The sequence below is a fragment of the Aotus nancymaae genome, unplaced genomic scaffold (genome assembly GCF_030222135.1).
Source record: "Aotus nancymaae isolate 86718 unplaced genomic scaffold, 86718_ANA_hifiasm-v0.15.2.pri h1tg000108l, whole genome shotgun sequence".
NCBI classification, from domain to species: domain Eukaryota; kingdom Metazoa; phylum Chordata; class Mammalia; order Primates; family Aotidae; genus Aotus; species Aotus nancymaae.
Genome location: NW_026988523.1, coordinates 27,262,370 through 27,277,181, shown reverse-complemented (window position 1 = coordinate 27,277,181; position 14,812 = coordinate 27,262,370). Strand labels below are relative to the sequence as shown.

At 34.5% G+C, this 14,812-nt stretch overlaps 1 protein-coding gene across 2 annotated transcripts in view; it reads right to left on the bottom strand.

Moving 5' to 3' along the window:
* CFH (complement factor H) overlaps positions 1-14,812 on the bottom strand; it is a 115,063-nt gene that overhangs the window by 29,998 nt on the left and 70,253 nt on the right. The window contains exons 12-15 of one of the 2 annotated variants that reach the window (XM_064370894.1): positions 3,551-3,727; positions 2,201-2,383; positions 1,910-2,089; positions 420-596 (exon numbers count right to left, since the gene is read on the bottom strand). The exons of the other annotated variant lie outside the window; for it this stretch is intronic. Of the exons in view, the coding sequence (XP_064226964.1) occupies positions 420-596; positions 1,910-2,089; positions 2,201-2,383; positions 3,551-3,727 (717 nt within the window). The remainder of the gene's footprint in view (positions 1-419; positions 597-1,909; positions 2,090-2,200; positions 2,384-3,550; positions 3,728-14,812) is intronic. 2 annotated transcript variants of the gene reach the window in all.

The window sequence follows — 14,812 nt, the reverse complement described above, 5'->3', positions numbered from 1 at the left end:
TATGTTTAACATCATGCAAAATTTCTGCAAATTAAACAATTAAGCTCTCATGAGACTGTCCAAGTCATCTTCAGCACAGCACTGGTCCTAGCACACAGTAAGAATTCAATAAACAATTCATACCTATTGGGTATTATGCTTATTATTTGGGTGATCAAATAATCTGTACACCAAACCCCCGTGACATGCAGTTTACCTATATAACAAACCTGTACGTGTAACCTTCAACCTTAAATAAAAGTTTCTTAAAAAAAAAAAAAAAGAAAGAAAGAAACTGTTTTCATTAGTTTTTAAATTACCTTCCTGGTTCAGGAGCATTTGTAATAATAAATAGCTAAACTTTTAAAAAATACAAATATACATATCACTTTTCCAAATGAAAAATGGAATACATTTTTTAAAACAAAATAAGAGCTTACTTGAGCAGGTCACTTCCGGATCCCACCTTCCATTTATGCAGACTGAGTGCTTTTGTTCTTCTTTTCCTCTACATCTGTACGTTATGTTAGAATTATGATCAAAGTTTTTCTTTATGGTTAAATTTCCCTCAATTATAATTAACTTTGATGTTTTGCACTTCTTCAGTTGATCTGTTGCTATACAATGAAAATACTTGTATTAAAATTCTAAGAATGAAACAAATTATTACATAAAAATAGCTATAAAGTTAATAGTATTCACATAGTAAAATTATGACATATCATTATAAATTTCACTAATCAAGTTACTCCTGATCACATTGCACCAAAATGCTATATGTAAAAATGTAAGCCCTGTATTCTGTCGCTGAGATGTCAGAGAGAATATCTATCATAAGATATTTTGTGCGTTGGGAAATGCAAAATATTATTGGATATTTCATTGGATGAATAAGTAGGATTGGACATTTAGGACTCTTAGAATGCAGGACCCAGGAAAACACTAGGAAATAACTCAGTTTTAGAGAAATGTAAATGAGAGTCCCCAAGATCTTCCAGTTAGTCATCAAAGAGACAAGGTGATTTAAAGACTTGTAAATCTCTAGTCACACTGTAAGTGACATGACTACTTCATGTCACTCAGTTATACTACTGACATAGAAGGCCTGTGGCCCACAAACCCTGCAGCACATTAATTTACTTTGGCTGATATGGAACAAACTGAAAAATTATCACTTTTGCAAGCTTTAAGAGAGAGAATATTCCTGTGGGAGACTAGTAAGCAGATATTTTGTCAACTTTGTTTCTTTGCTTTTCAGTACCTGAAAGGAGTACCATATAATAACAACAGTATTTATATAAAACAGTTATATTTTCTTGGTGATTAGTACTCATATGTAATTATATGACAATTTTTTAAATTTTTTATTTTTTAAAGGAAGAGTTTTACACTGTTGCCCAGTTTGGAATGCACAATAAAACTCACTGCAATCTCAAGCTCCTGGCCTTAAGCAATCCTTGCTTCTCAACCTCTCTAGTAGGTGGATTACAGGCGTGCACCACCAACATAACTAATTGAAAAAAATTTTTTATAGGGATGAGGTCTTGCTATATTGCCCACACTAGTCTCAAGCTGCTGACCTCAAGCAGTTCTCCTGCCTTGGCCTCCCAAAGCATTGGAATTATAAGCGTGAGTCACCACCCTGGCCTCACATGACAATTTTATAAGTAAAACGTTGCTTCACACTTTTAAAGATACACAATATTGATATCAGAGGCAGAAAGATTCATAAAATTATATTTCTAGCTTTATTTTTTCTCTCTAGACACATAGTGAATTATAAACAATATGCAAAACATTGGTTTCATTGTATTGAAGCCTGGACATGTTGAGGTATATCTATAAATTTCAAAAATAGAGTTGTAAATTTTGTTTCTACAATAAAAATATTAAACTTTATTAAATGTTGATTTAAGAAGTGTATTCTTACCCACACACTGAGGAAGTTGGGTCCATACTCCATTAATACATGTAATTGATCCATGCCCGATCATTGTAAATGTTTCCGAGCAACTTAACTCCACTGAATCTCCATAGTAATAGGGAGGAGAAGAAGGCTGGGCATAGCCATGTTCAAGTTCAGGTATATCTCCACAGGTACTCTCCTCCTCTATTTAAATTTTACAAAAAAGGTGTTTTTTTGTGAAAACATAATTTATTTGTTTTACATACAAAATACCAAAGTTTTGACAAGTTTATATATTAATATTTTATACATTACCAATACACATTGGCAAAGCTGTCCACTCTCCATCAACACATTGAACTTTATTAGGCCCCTTCATTAGAAATCTGGGATTGCAGTAATATTCCACCACTTCGCTGTGTGCATATTCTTCTTTCTTTGTTTCCTTAACATCCCCATTGAGAAGTTCAGGAGGTGGACCACATGATTGTACTTGCTCTATAGTAGAAATACTATGTAAGTAATGGTTCACTTGTCTGTTTTACAATATAAAAATCCAGTAAAATGGAGATACTTTCTTCTTTTGTTTATATATTCTTCATTATATAACTTATTATAGCATCCTAAAACAATCAAGAATGGTGTTCATACTGTATTACATTAACTAAATTGTCATATTGAAGTCATATTAAAATGTTAAAGTACGCTGAGTCTTCTAGATACTTTAAAGATGCAGGAAAACCAATTAGCAAATGGGGTTATGAAAATCATGTTAATTTTTACATTTCATGGAAACATTTTATTGTAACATTTTGCAAAAGTATCATAACTGAGGCAAGCATTTGAATATGGTATTTTAAATTGGACTAATCAATACAAGTAATTGAATTTAATATAAGCTGCTTAAATACTGTTTAGACACACTCAATGAAACTTAAGTTACAGCCCACACTACACAAAATGTTCAATGTGGATGATGACATTACAGGCAAAATGAAAATTACAAAGAATTCCCTGCATTGTCAGCCACTGCTATGGTTTAGATGTTTGTCCCCTCCAACACCGTGGTGAAACTTCATCCCCAGTGTTTCAGGTGGGGCCTAATGGGAGATGTTTGGGTCACAGGTATGGATCTGTCATGAATAGATGAATGACCCCACTCAGGGATAGTTCTCACTCTATTAGTTCCTGCAAGAGTTGGTTCTTAAAAAGAGTCTGTCACCTCCCTGTTCTCTCTTGCTTCCTCTCTCATCATGTGCTCTCTGCACACACTGGCTCCTCTTCCCCTTCTACCCGCAGTCTGTGGCTCTCACTGAACGCAGATGCCCAATCTTGAATTTTATAGCCATGAGAATAGTGAGCCAAATAAAACATTTTTATAAATCATCCACCCTCAGTTATTCCTTTATAGAAACATAAACATAAAATAGACTAAGACAGACAACACCTATGTGTCTAGGAATACTTCCAGTACACCGTTCAAGAAACAATGGAGATTAACTTAAGTAACTGAACCTCCAGTATTCAGTTCCAATCCATATCCTATACAGGCAAATCTTTGACTTAATTCATTAGATTACAGATGACAGAAGCCCAAACAAAATTAAGAATTAGAACTATTCAAGGTTTCATTCTTGTTTCAGCAATTGTAAGATAAACATTCACCTTTACATATTGGGAGTTGAGGGGACAATCCAAAGTGGTAGCACTGAACTGAATTAGGTCCAACTCTGGTAAATCCTGGTTTGCAGGAGAATTTCACCACCTCTCCAACTTTAAACTGGTCATTCTTGGGGTCAGGAACTAATTGTCCATGTATTTTAGGAAGGCTGCATTCTCGTTCTTTAAAAAGATAAAATAATTTCATAATAATATAATGAATCATTGCCAAAGTAAAGATTACATGGGCCACAATAGAGTGAGGTTGATGTTGGGTCATGCATACAGAGGGGCATCAGACAAATCCTTTTCACTGAAAAGAATGCTACATATTATGTTTTATATGCTGTCTAAATTGAAATGGAACTTTATGAGAAATGTTATAGTATTAAAATGTACCTGTTCTAAAAATTAATTTGTAAATTCAACTTATTTATGATGAATCTAGTTCTAATCACTGACATTTATGAAATTTAATGTTATATGTTTTTACTGAAAGTATGAAATTGCTCTCTCATATTAAAAAAGACTGAGACTACAGTTTTAAAGTTGCATACATAAACCAGAATTAGGGCTTTTGAAAACAAGATGGCTGACTAAGGAGTTTGGACACGAGTTCTCCTCAGAGAGAAGAACCAAAGTTACAGGTAAATGATCATAACTTGAAAAATATCAAAGACAGGGTGCTGGAGCATAGAAGAAAAATCGTGTTAAGAAGCCAAAGCAAAGAAAAAAATAGAAGCAAGAGCCTGGCAAAGGTTGATCCTGTGGGACTTCATAGAAAGTATTGGTAGGAGTCTTTTGGGCTCCCTGCAGCTCAGAATGTGCATCCAAGCTGTGAGAGAGCTCCTCTGCCCTCGTCAACACACACTGGTGTGAGTGGAGATTTCAGAACTTCTTGAGGGCAGTACACCAAACTACTAGCTTGAACAGAGTCATTTGCCTTCTCCTTGGACCTGAGCTACAGTGGTAAGTTTCATGCTTGCAGTGCACTCACATGGGGACTGTATCCTACCCGGGAACCTCAGCCCTGTGTCTCCATAACCCCAGAGCTGCACAGACATTCCCTGGCACCTGCTTGGATGTGGCAGTCATATATAGCTGGCTGGACCCAGGGGAGCTACAGCATTCCCAGTAGTTTAACCATCAGAGAGTGCTGTTCCTAATGGAAAGGAAGGGAGAATGCAGTGCAACAAAGGGACACCCCTTGTGACAAAGAAGACTGTAGCATTCACTTTCCTGTGTGCAAGAGCAACCTGCTTATGGGCTGAAAGTGACACACCACTTCCAGCAGACACATAGGCGCTGTGCTTGGCTCTGCAATGGAGGAGAATAGATAAATACCAGGAGCCAGGTGGCCCCCCTGCTTGTGCATGGATGTCAAGGGGGGACAGCTCCTCTGCTCCCAATCCAGTGGACATAGCTGTGGTCACTCACAAAGGAAACTGATGCAGACACACCAGAGGACAGACATTCTAGAAGTATTAAGGGTGGCTGCATCTCCACTGGTGATGTGCCCAATGAAACCAGGCTTGCAAGAAGGACAAGGCTCCTCCCCCTCTTTACACATAGCAGCAGTGTTCCTGCAGGAGAGAGCAGGAGAGCTGAAATGCTGTGTGTTTTGGGCTGAAGGAGGTGGTTCCACATAGAAGATATTTTGATGGGGAACTGCAGGGCAAATGCCTTTCATAGCTGTCATTTCTATTGCAACCTGGAGATAGAAGGTGGTGCCTGTCCAATCTGAGTGTACTCGCCACTGGGACTGTGACAGATAAGTGGATCAGGCCCTGCCTGCCCAGGCCGTGGAATTGGGGCAGCTGCCTCCCACACTGCAGACACCTAGGGGCATCTCACCAGGGTCTTCTCCTGACACCCCTGGGAGGGCTGGTGCTTGTGCTCATCCTTGCAGTATCCAAGGGTGAGCTTAGTGGTTCAGATCCACCCAGCTTTGTCCCCAGTTCCTCAGACCACTGTACATTTCATGGATCAGTCCATTGCCTGGGGCAACAGAGAGTTTCTCCCATAAAAAATGACAAGCATACACTCTTCTGCTTCTGCTGCAGCTGGCTCTTACCTGTGTGCACCACATACTGTCCTGGATGTTGAACTACACAGCCCAATGCAAAATCTGCAGACACCAGGGCATGATGCTGGAGAACAAGGTTAGTTTTCTGTCAAGTCCTCTATACCAGCCCTTCAGGAGGCAGTAAGCCTTGTCATATATCCAGTAAATAACTACCACAACCAGCAATTAAGAAAGCCATCATACCAAAGTTATCTCTAACCAAAGAACTCATACAGAGCCTAACGGCTCTGAATGAACCCAGAGCATAAACCAAAGAACCCTAAACAACATACATCATAATCACGCCCTCAAAGGGAAAGAAATCCTGTCTATGGAAAACTACACTCAAAAATAAGAAAAAGAGATAGTCCACTGGAATGAGAAGAAAACACTGAAACATTTCAGGAAGTATGATAAAACAGAGTATCACAACACCCCTAAAGGATCACACTAACTCTTCTGTAATGACTCCTAACCAAAATAAAATGTTTGAAATACCAGACAAATAATTTAAAATATTTATTTTAAAGTAGCTCAGTGGAGTCCAAGAGAAAGATGAAAAGCAACACAAAGAAATTAGGGGAAAAAACTCATATATGAATAAAAAAGTATTAAAAATATTTTTTTAAAAAAAGAACTTAGGGAAATAAAAAATTCATTGAAGAATTACAAAATATAGTTGAAAGATTTAATAACATTATACAAAGCAGGAAAACTTGCTCTAAGAGCTTGAAGACAGGTCTTTCAAATTAACCCAGTCAGACAAAAATTAAGAACAAATAATTTTTAAAATGAGCAAAGGTTTTGAGAAAAATTGCATTCTTAGTCGGGTGCAGTGGCTCACGCCTGTAATCCCAGCACTTTGGGAGGCCGAGGAGGGTGGATCACCTGAGGTCATGAGTTGGAAAAATGGCATTCTGAAAAGTGAGAAAACTTAAGAGTTATAGATATTCCTGAGGGAGAAGAAAAAAGTTAAAAGTTTGGAAAACCTATCTGAGGAAAATTTATCTCCTCTTGCTAGAGATATTGACATCTCTATACAAGAGACTCAGATAATGCCAGGAAGATGCATTGCAAGACGAACTTCAAACACAGTCATCAGACTATCTGAAGTCAATGCGAATGGGAAAAAAATTATAAAATCAACAAGAGAAAAGCATCACATCAACTATAAAGGAAATCTCATAAGACCAACAGTGGACTTCTCAGCAGAAACTTCACAAGCCAGAAGAATTTGGTGTCCTACTTTTGGAGTTCCTAAAGGAAGATTCTTTTATATTTCTTGGAAAAGAAAATGTTTGTTAGACATGTATTTTGTATTTTGCTAAATAAAGCTTCACAAATGAAGAATACATAAAATATGTCCAAGACAAGCTAATACTAAGGGAATTCATCACCACTATAAATCCACTTTAATAATTCGTCCCACAAGTAATGATCCAGGGAGTTCTGAACATAGAAACAGACGGTCAGTACTTATCATCATAAAGACATGCAAAAGTAAAAAACTCATAGGTCTTATTGAAAAGAATTACACAGTTGAGACTGCAAACCAGCTAGGTAACAACTAACATAATTACAAGAACAAAACCTCACATGTCAATGTTAACTTTCACCATATATAGATTAAATATTCCACTTAAAAGATATAGATTTGTGGACCAAGTTTAGAAAACAGAAACCAACCACATACTGCTTACAAAAAATCCACCTAAATGAGAGAAACTTATACAAATTCATGGTAAAGTACAGAAACAGATATTTTGTACAAACAGAAAAGAAAAGAGTTTGGTATAGTTATATTTATTTACAAGAAAGACTTAAAATCAACAAAAGAAAAAAAGATGAAGTTTATTCTATAATAATAAAGAAATCAAGAAGATATACTAAATATGTATGTACTTAAAAATTCAGCACCCAGATTCATAAAGCAAATACTACTAGAGCTAAGTAGAAAGATAAACAGCAATATAATGAGGGTGAGCAACCTCCATACCACCAATGACTGTACTAGACAGATTGCCTGGACAAAAATATAAACAAAGGAACGTTATACTTAAATTGAATTCTAGAACAAATGGACCTAACAGACATTTAAAGAACATTCTGCCCAACAACCTCAGAATATATGTTCTTCTCATCTGTGCATGGAACATTCTCCAAAATAGACCATATGCTAAGCTACAGCCACAAAGCAAGCCTCAAAAAAATTTTAACATTTAGAAATAATATCAAGTATCTTCTCAGAAGATGGTGAAATATAACTAGAAATCAATATCACACAGAATTTTCAAAACTATCCATACACATCAAAATTAAATGACTGACTTCTGAGTGACCTTCTAGTCAATGATAAAATTAAGATGGAAATTTTAAAAAAATGAAACAAATGAAAATAGAGACATAACATACAAAAACCTTTGGGATATAGCAAAAGCAGTGCTAATAGGAATATTTACAGTGTGAAATGCCTGCATAAAAAATATAGAAAGGTTATAAATTAAGCTAACTTTGCACATAAGGAAACTAGAAAAACCAGAACAAACCAAACACAAAACTAGCAGAAGAAAAGAAATAACAAAAATCATGGAAGAACTAAATAAAATTGGGATCAAACAAACAATACAAGAATCAATGAAATTAAAAGTTAGTTTTGAAAAGATAAACACAATTAATAGACTACTAGCAAGACTAACAGAGAGAAGAAGAAATGTTCCATTAAACACAAATAAAAATAAAAATAGAGACATTACAATTGATACCACAGACATAAAAAAATCACCAGAAAATCTAGAGAAAATGAATAAATTCATTAGAATCATACAACCTCCAAAGACTGAACAAGGAAGGAATGGAAATCCTGAACAGACCAATAACACCAATTAACTAGTAGTGGGATTTAATCAGTCACAAAATCTCTCCCAGTTAAAAAAAGAAAAAAGAAAAAAAAACTCACTACCAGAAGAATTAATGGCCAATTTCTACCAGACATACAAGAAGAATCAGTACCAATCCACTAAAACTGCTCCAACAAATCAAGGCGGAGAAAATCTTCTCTAACTCCTTCTATGAAGCCAGTCATAGACAACAAAACAAATAAACTAATAGTGGCCAATATCCCCGTTGAGAATAAATGCAAAATCCTAAATAAAATACTAGCAAATCAAAACCAACAGCATATCAAAATGATAATATGCCACAATTAAGTGGGTTTTATTCCAGGGGTGCAAACTTGGCTCATCACACGCAAATCAATAAATGTGATTCTCCACATAAACAAAAAATCTTTAAAAAATTAGATGATGATTTCAATAGATACAAAAAAAAACCATTTGCTAAAATTCAGTATTACTTCATAATGAAAATAGTCAAAACACTAGTCATGGAAGGAACACACCTCAAAATAAAAGCCATATATCAGAAATCTACAGCCAACATTATACTAAATGGGAAAAGTTGAAAGTGTCCCCCCACCACATAAGAATTAGAACAGGATAACAGTGCCCAGTTTCTCTGCTTTTACTCAACATAGTACTGGAAGTTCTAGTCAGAGCAATCAGGCATGAGAAAGGAATAAAAGGCATCTATAAGGGAAATGAGGAAGTCCAATTATCTCTGTTTGCTGATAATATAATCTTATACCTAGAAAATCCTAAAGACCCCTCTAAAAAATTTTCTAAATTATATAAATGAATTTGGTAAATTTCAGAATACAAAATTGACATACAAAATTGGTAGCATTTCTATACACTAATAGTGGCCAACCTGAGAACCAAATCAAAACTCAATCATCTCATTTCCAATAGCTATGAAACAAGTTAAATACCTAATAATACAATTAATCATGGGAATGAAAGATCTTTGCAAGGAAAACTACACAACACTGATAAAAGAAATTGTAGAGGAGACAAACAAAGAGAAAGCATCCCATGAACATGGAACGGAAGAATCAATGTTATTAAAATGGCAATACTGCCCAACACCATCTATACATCCAATGCAATTTCTATGAAAATACCAACACCATTTTTCAATTAATTAGAAAAAACTATTCTAAAATTCATATGAAACCAAAGAGATCCCAATTAGCTAAAGAAATTCTAAGCAAGGGTATCACCTTACCTGATTTCAAATTATACTACAAGCCTATAATAACCAAAACATTATGATACTGGTATAAAAATAGACACATAGATAAATGGAACAGAATAGAAAACACAGAAATAAAGCCACATACCTGCAACCGACTGACCTTCAACAAAGTAATAAAAAATGCACACTGCGGAAAAGACATCCTATCCCATAAATGGCAATAAGAAATTTGGATAGCCGCACGCAGAAGAATGAAACTGGCCTCCTATCTCTCACCACATACAAAAATTAATCCCAAATGGATGAAAGTATTTAATGCAAATCCTGAAGCCATGAAAATCATGCAAGAAACCTAGGGCCAAACTGTTCTGGACATTGGCCTAGGCAAAGAATTTACAACTAAGACTTCTAAAGGAAGTGCAATAAAAACAAATATAGACAAATGCATCTGAATTAAACTAAAAACCTTCTGCACAACAAAAGAAATAACAAGCAAAAACAGACAACCTCAGAATGGGAGAAAATATTTGCAAACTGTGAATCTGGGAAAGGACTAATATGCAGAATCTACAAAGAACTGAAACAACTCAACAAGAAAAAAAAAGTGGGCAAAGGACATGAGGAGACATTTTGCAAAAAAAAAGTCATAAAAATGGCCAAGAAACATGAAAAAAGTCTCAATATCACAGAATGTTTACTGTCAAACACTCAAAAACAACAAATGTTGCTGACAATGAGGAGAAAGAAGAATGCTTATATGTTGTTGGTAGGAATGTAAATCAGTACAACCTCTGTGGAAAACAGAGTGGACAGTTCTCAAAGAACTAAAAACAGAACTACTATTTCACCCAGCAAGCCCACTACTATGTATCTACCCAAAGGAAATCAATAATTATATCAAAATGATACCCAGGGTCATATGTTGATAGCCTCACTACTCACAAGAACAAAAATATGGAATCAAACTAACTGCCTATCAACAGATGAAAGGATAAAGAATATGTAGTATATGTATATTTATATATATGCCATAGAATACTACTCAGACAAAAAAAGTAAATAAAATTATGCCTTCAGAAGCAACATGCATAAAACTGGAGGCCATTATTTTAGGTGAAATAATTCAGATTCAGAATGTAAAATACCATGTATTGTCACTTACACATGGGAGTTAAACAATGTGTACATATGGAGAGATAGGGCTGAGTAATAGACATTGGAGAATCAGGAAGGTGGGAGGATAGCAGGAGGGTGAGGAATAAGAAATTACCTAATGGGTACAATGTTCACTACTTAGGTGACAAATACACTACAAGTATAGATCTCACCGCTATGCAATACATCCGTGGAACAAAACTGCATTTGGACACTCTAAACATAAAAAATATAGAAATTAAAATTTTAAAAAGAAATGAACACACCATAAAACACCATGGAAATATCTTAAAAAGTTAAAGGATAATAGAGCTGCAGAGTATCCTAAGAATAATGATGATATAATTCTGTAATTGCAGAGTCAAGAATACCTTTATTTAACTGAAACTAAACAAACTTCAAATAATCTCTGGTCTCATCATGTTTATAATTCTTGATGATTGACATATACATCACAAGAAGGTAAATTCTCATCAAATATTTATTAGTGAAGATGTATGCACTAAGAAATTAACTAAAATTGGTATTTTTGTTTAATGTGATCAAGGGAGCAGAACTTAAAATAGCATTTCTAATATGTTTTAATTTATAAAAAATGTAAAAATCACATAATATATTACAAATAAAGAAAACAAATTAAGATATATTTTCAAGGTTACATGGAAAAGCAAATTCTAGGTGTCCCTGAATGTTAACATATAACAATTTTTATTATATCTATAGTTTATATCAATGTTTAATAAATGTGATAATTATTCTGATTCAAATAAGAAATGTGTAAAATTATCTCTTACATGTTTATAATTTTTAAAAATCAGCAACATTACTAAATAGCATCCAAAACTTATTTTTCTTATTCAGAATCCCAATTTCTTGCTAACTTAGAAAAGTAAAAGCTAGAATTCATAAATTAGAATCATACCAAAAAGAAATGTCATCACATCATAACCTCAAGTATTAATACATAATTACAAAATTAGATTTAAAGTAATGTCACAAAATAACCACAGAAATTTGCTTTTGTATTTGTTTTAATATTGAGTTTTGCAGATTATTTGTGAAAATCACACTTGAATGAGAATCACTGGAATTTCTCTCCTAAAAGTCTACGCCAATCTTTTACATAGTGATTCTTTTATTTGTATGTGTGTCTATTTACATATTTGTGCTAAGTTTATATAAAGTCTCTGTGTAACCTTATTGTGAAAAGCTAAATATCCAGGTAATAAAAATAGAAAAAATTAAGATCTTGATTATTGGGTATATTCAACTGCTATATTTATATAGAGGTAATAACTTAGGAAATGTGATTTAGAGAAGAATGTGAATGAACACTCCCTGAATTAGAAATATTTTTCTTCATATAAAATTCAAAACTCTAGTTCCTAGTACCGGATATGTGAAATGTTAGTATGAATTTTTCACTATGAGGTATATACTCCTTGATGATTATAAATCTTATTTAGGTTAAGTGCTCTATAATAACAGTTCTGTGGAAACCTTTCCCCAAAGAAGAGATCTCTTAGGACAGTTGAAATATACTCAGATGTCTGTCAACCTGTATGCAGTTTTCTGTTACATGGCTGAGAGAAGAATATTTGAAAAGAATACTAAACCGGTATTTCTTCATTTAACATTTGGAGGCCTGTACTATACTAGCAAATTCCTAGTTATGTGTTCACATGATCATGTCTTTGTAAAATTTGCAATAGAAAGCCATTTTCTACCTCAGTTTCTACTGCTATGTCCACCACTCCAATTTCCTCTCCTTTAGGTTTTCATTTTATGTCTGGTAATTGGAAAGACTATTCAAATGATATATTCACAATTTTGTGTCTCTTTTGATGAAGGCCCCTCAAAATTGTAAAAGCTTCTGGCTTCATAAAACCTAAATTTGCCTATCATCACAGAAAAGAAATGTATAATCCTCTTAAAATAAGCCTCCGCCTCTCTATTAGAATAAAACTCAAACTCTTTATGATTCATGCTTACTCTTCCGATGTTATCCAATGTCTCCCTTCTCCACTAAATTCAGGATTCAGATTTTATGATCTTTAAATTTTATTAAATATGTCAAGTTCTTTGCTGTCTCAGCTGTTGCACATATCCTAATCACTATAATGAATGGCTTTCAACCATTCTTTGCATAAATGACTTCTTTGTAAAAGAGGTCCCCAGTTCCTTCCCTCCTATTCTCTATCTCAATCATTGGATTTTCTATTTCTTTGAACATAGTGATCCATAAATATATTTTAAATATTTTTATTACTTGGATATTTAGCTTATTTCTCTTTTTTGTTGTTGTTTTCCCTCTCTTATACTGGAATAAAATCTCTAGATAGGTAGACCTGTGCTTGTGTTTTCACCATTTTCTCCTGTCCTGTGATAGGTGTTTACGATATCTTGAATGGATCAAATTTAACTGGACCTTTGACACTGCCCTTCATCTGCAATGTACTTATTTTCTTTCTCAGCTGCGACTATTTCAAAACTTTTCTATTCTGCCTAGTACTCCTCCTCCTCCTTTAGCCATACACAATTCAATCACAGATGACCATGTCTCATACTTCAAAACAGAAACCATCAGCTTCTACCATTTTCCCGCTTTACTGCTCATTTTCCTTCCCATCTCCTGTCACAAAGATGAAAACAGTTCTGTTACCACTCAAGCACAATACCTCCACAGTAGCTCTGAACCTCTTCCCTTCACATCTTCTCAGGGCGACTATGTAAGTCATGTGTTCAATCTTTGCAGTGCCCTTCTTTGCTATATTTGCTCTGGTGTCTTCAATCTTTTGTTTAATTCTCCCTTCAGGGTAAATTTCCTCAAGCAATATTCTAAACTTGCTATTTGCTGCACAGACAGATTTCTTGAACCAGTTATGTCCACAGTCTGTATTAAACGTCTTGCTAATTATTTTTATTGGCAGGTTCTATTTAGGGTCTGTCTCTTCTACTCCATTAAAAACCATTTTTGTTACACTTGTCATTGGCCTCTACCTTGCCAAATCCATCACCATTTCCCAACTGAATAAAATAAACTAAATTAGAAACATTTGTCACTTAGATAATGATAATAATGTAATTAAATTATAATAACCTTGACTTTATTATATAAGGCACTATGGTGATAAATGTTTATAAATAATTTAGTCTACTAACCAAAACAATCCTTTGAAATATTAGAACTGCTGTAAACACTGTAACATTTTACAAATAAGAAAGAGTCAACAAAGCTTCAAATAGACTTGCTATGTTGGCCAAAGATACATGCTTAGCAAGTGGTGGAATTAGAGTTCAGACAGGATGACTTATTAAACAATCTGTTACACTCCCTTTACATTAATAATTTCCTTCTTTTTATGTCTATGGAAACATTCCAGACTTTTTTCTCCTGTTTCTCTGAGTCCTCCTTCCTGCCCTCCACCCCTGCCATTTTCTTTGCTGTCTATTCCTCTTCTACCTTATATTTAAATGTTGTAATGTTTCAGGGTTTCATCTTGAGCTCTTTACTCTTTTCATCCTGTATTCTTATCCAATTTGGTGTCATCATTTATATGCTGATACTCCCAAATACATATCTCCTGGCTAGATGCATATCCAACTCCACAGTTCACATATCCAATCTTGATTTTCCATTGGCGACTCAACCATAATGTGTCCAAGTTAAAAGTTGCAACATCCCTCTCAAAATGCTTTCTCTCCAGTCAGTATCATTTTACAAAATGGTATTGCCATTTGCCTACATACTTGTGAGAAAGCAATTAAAAACAAACATGTCCCATCAAGCTACTAATGACATTCTTCACAGAACCGGAAAAAAACACCTTAAACTTCATATGGAACCAAAAGAGAGCCCACATAGCCAAGTCAATTCTAAGCAAAAAGAACAGAGTGGGAGGCATCACACTACCAGATTTCAAACAATACTATAAGGCTACAGTAATCAAAACAGC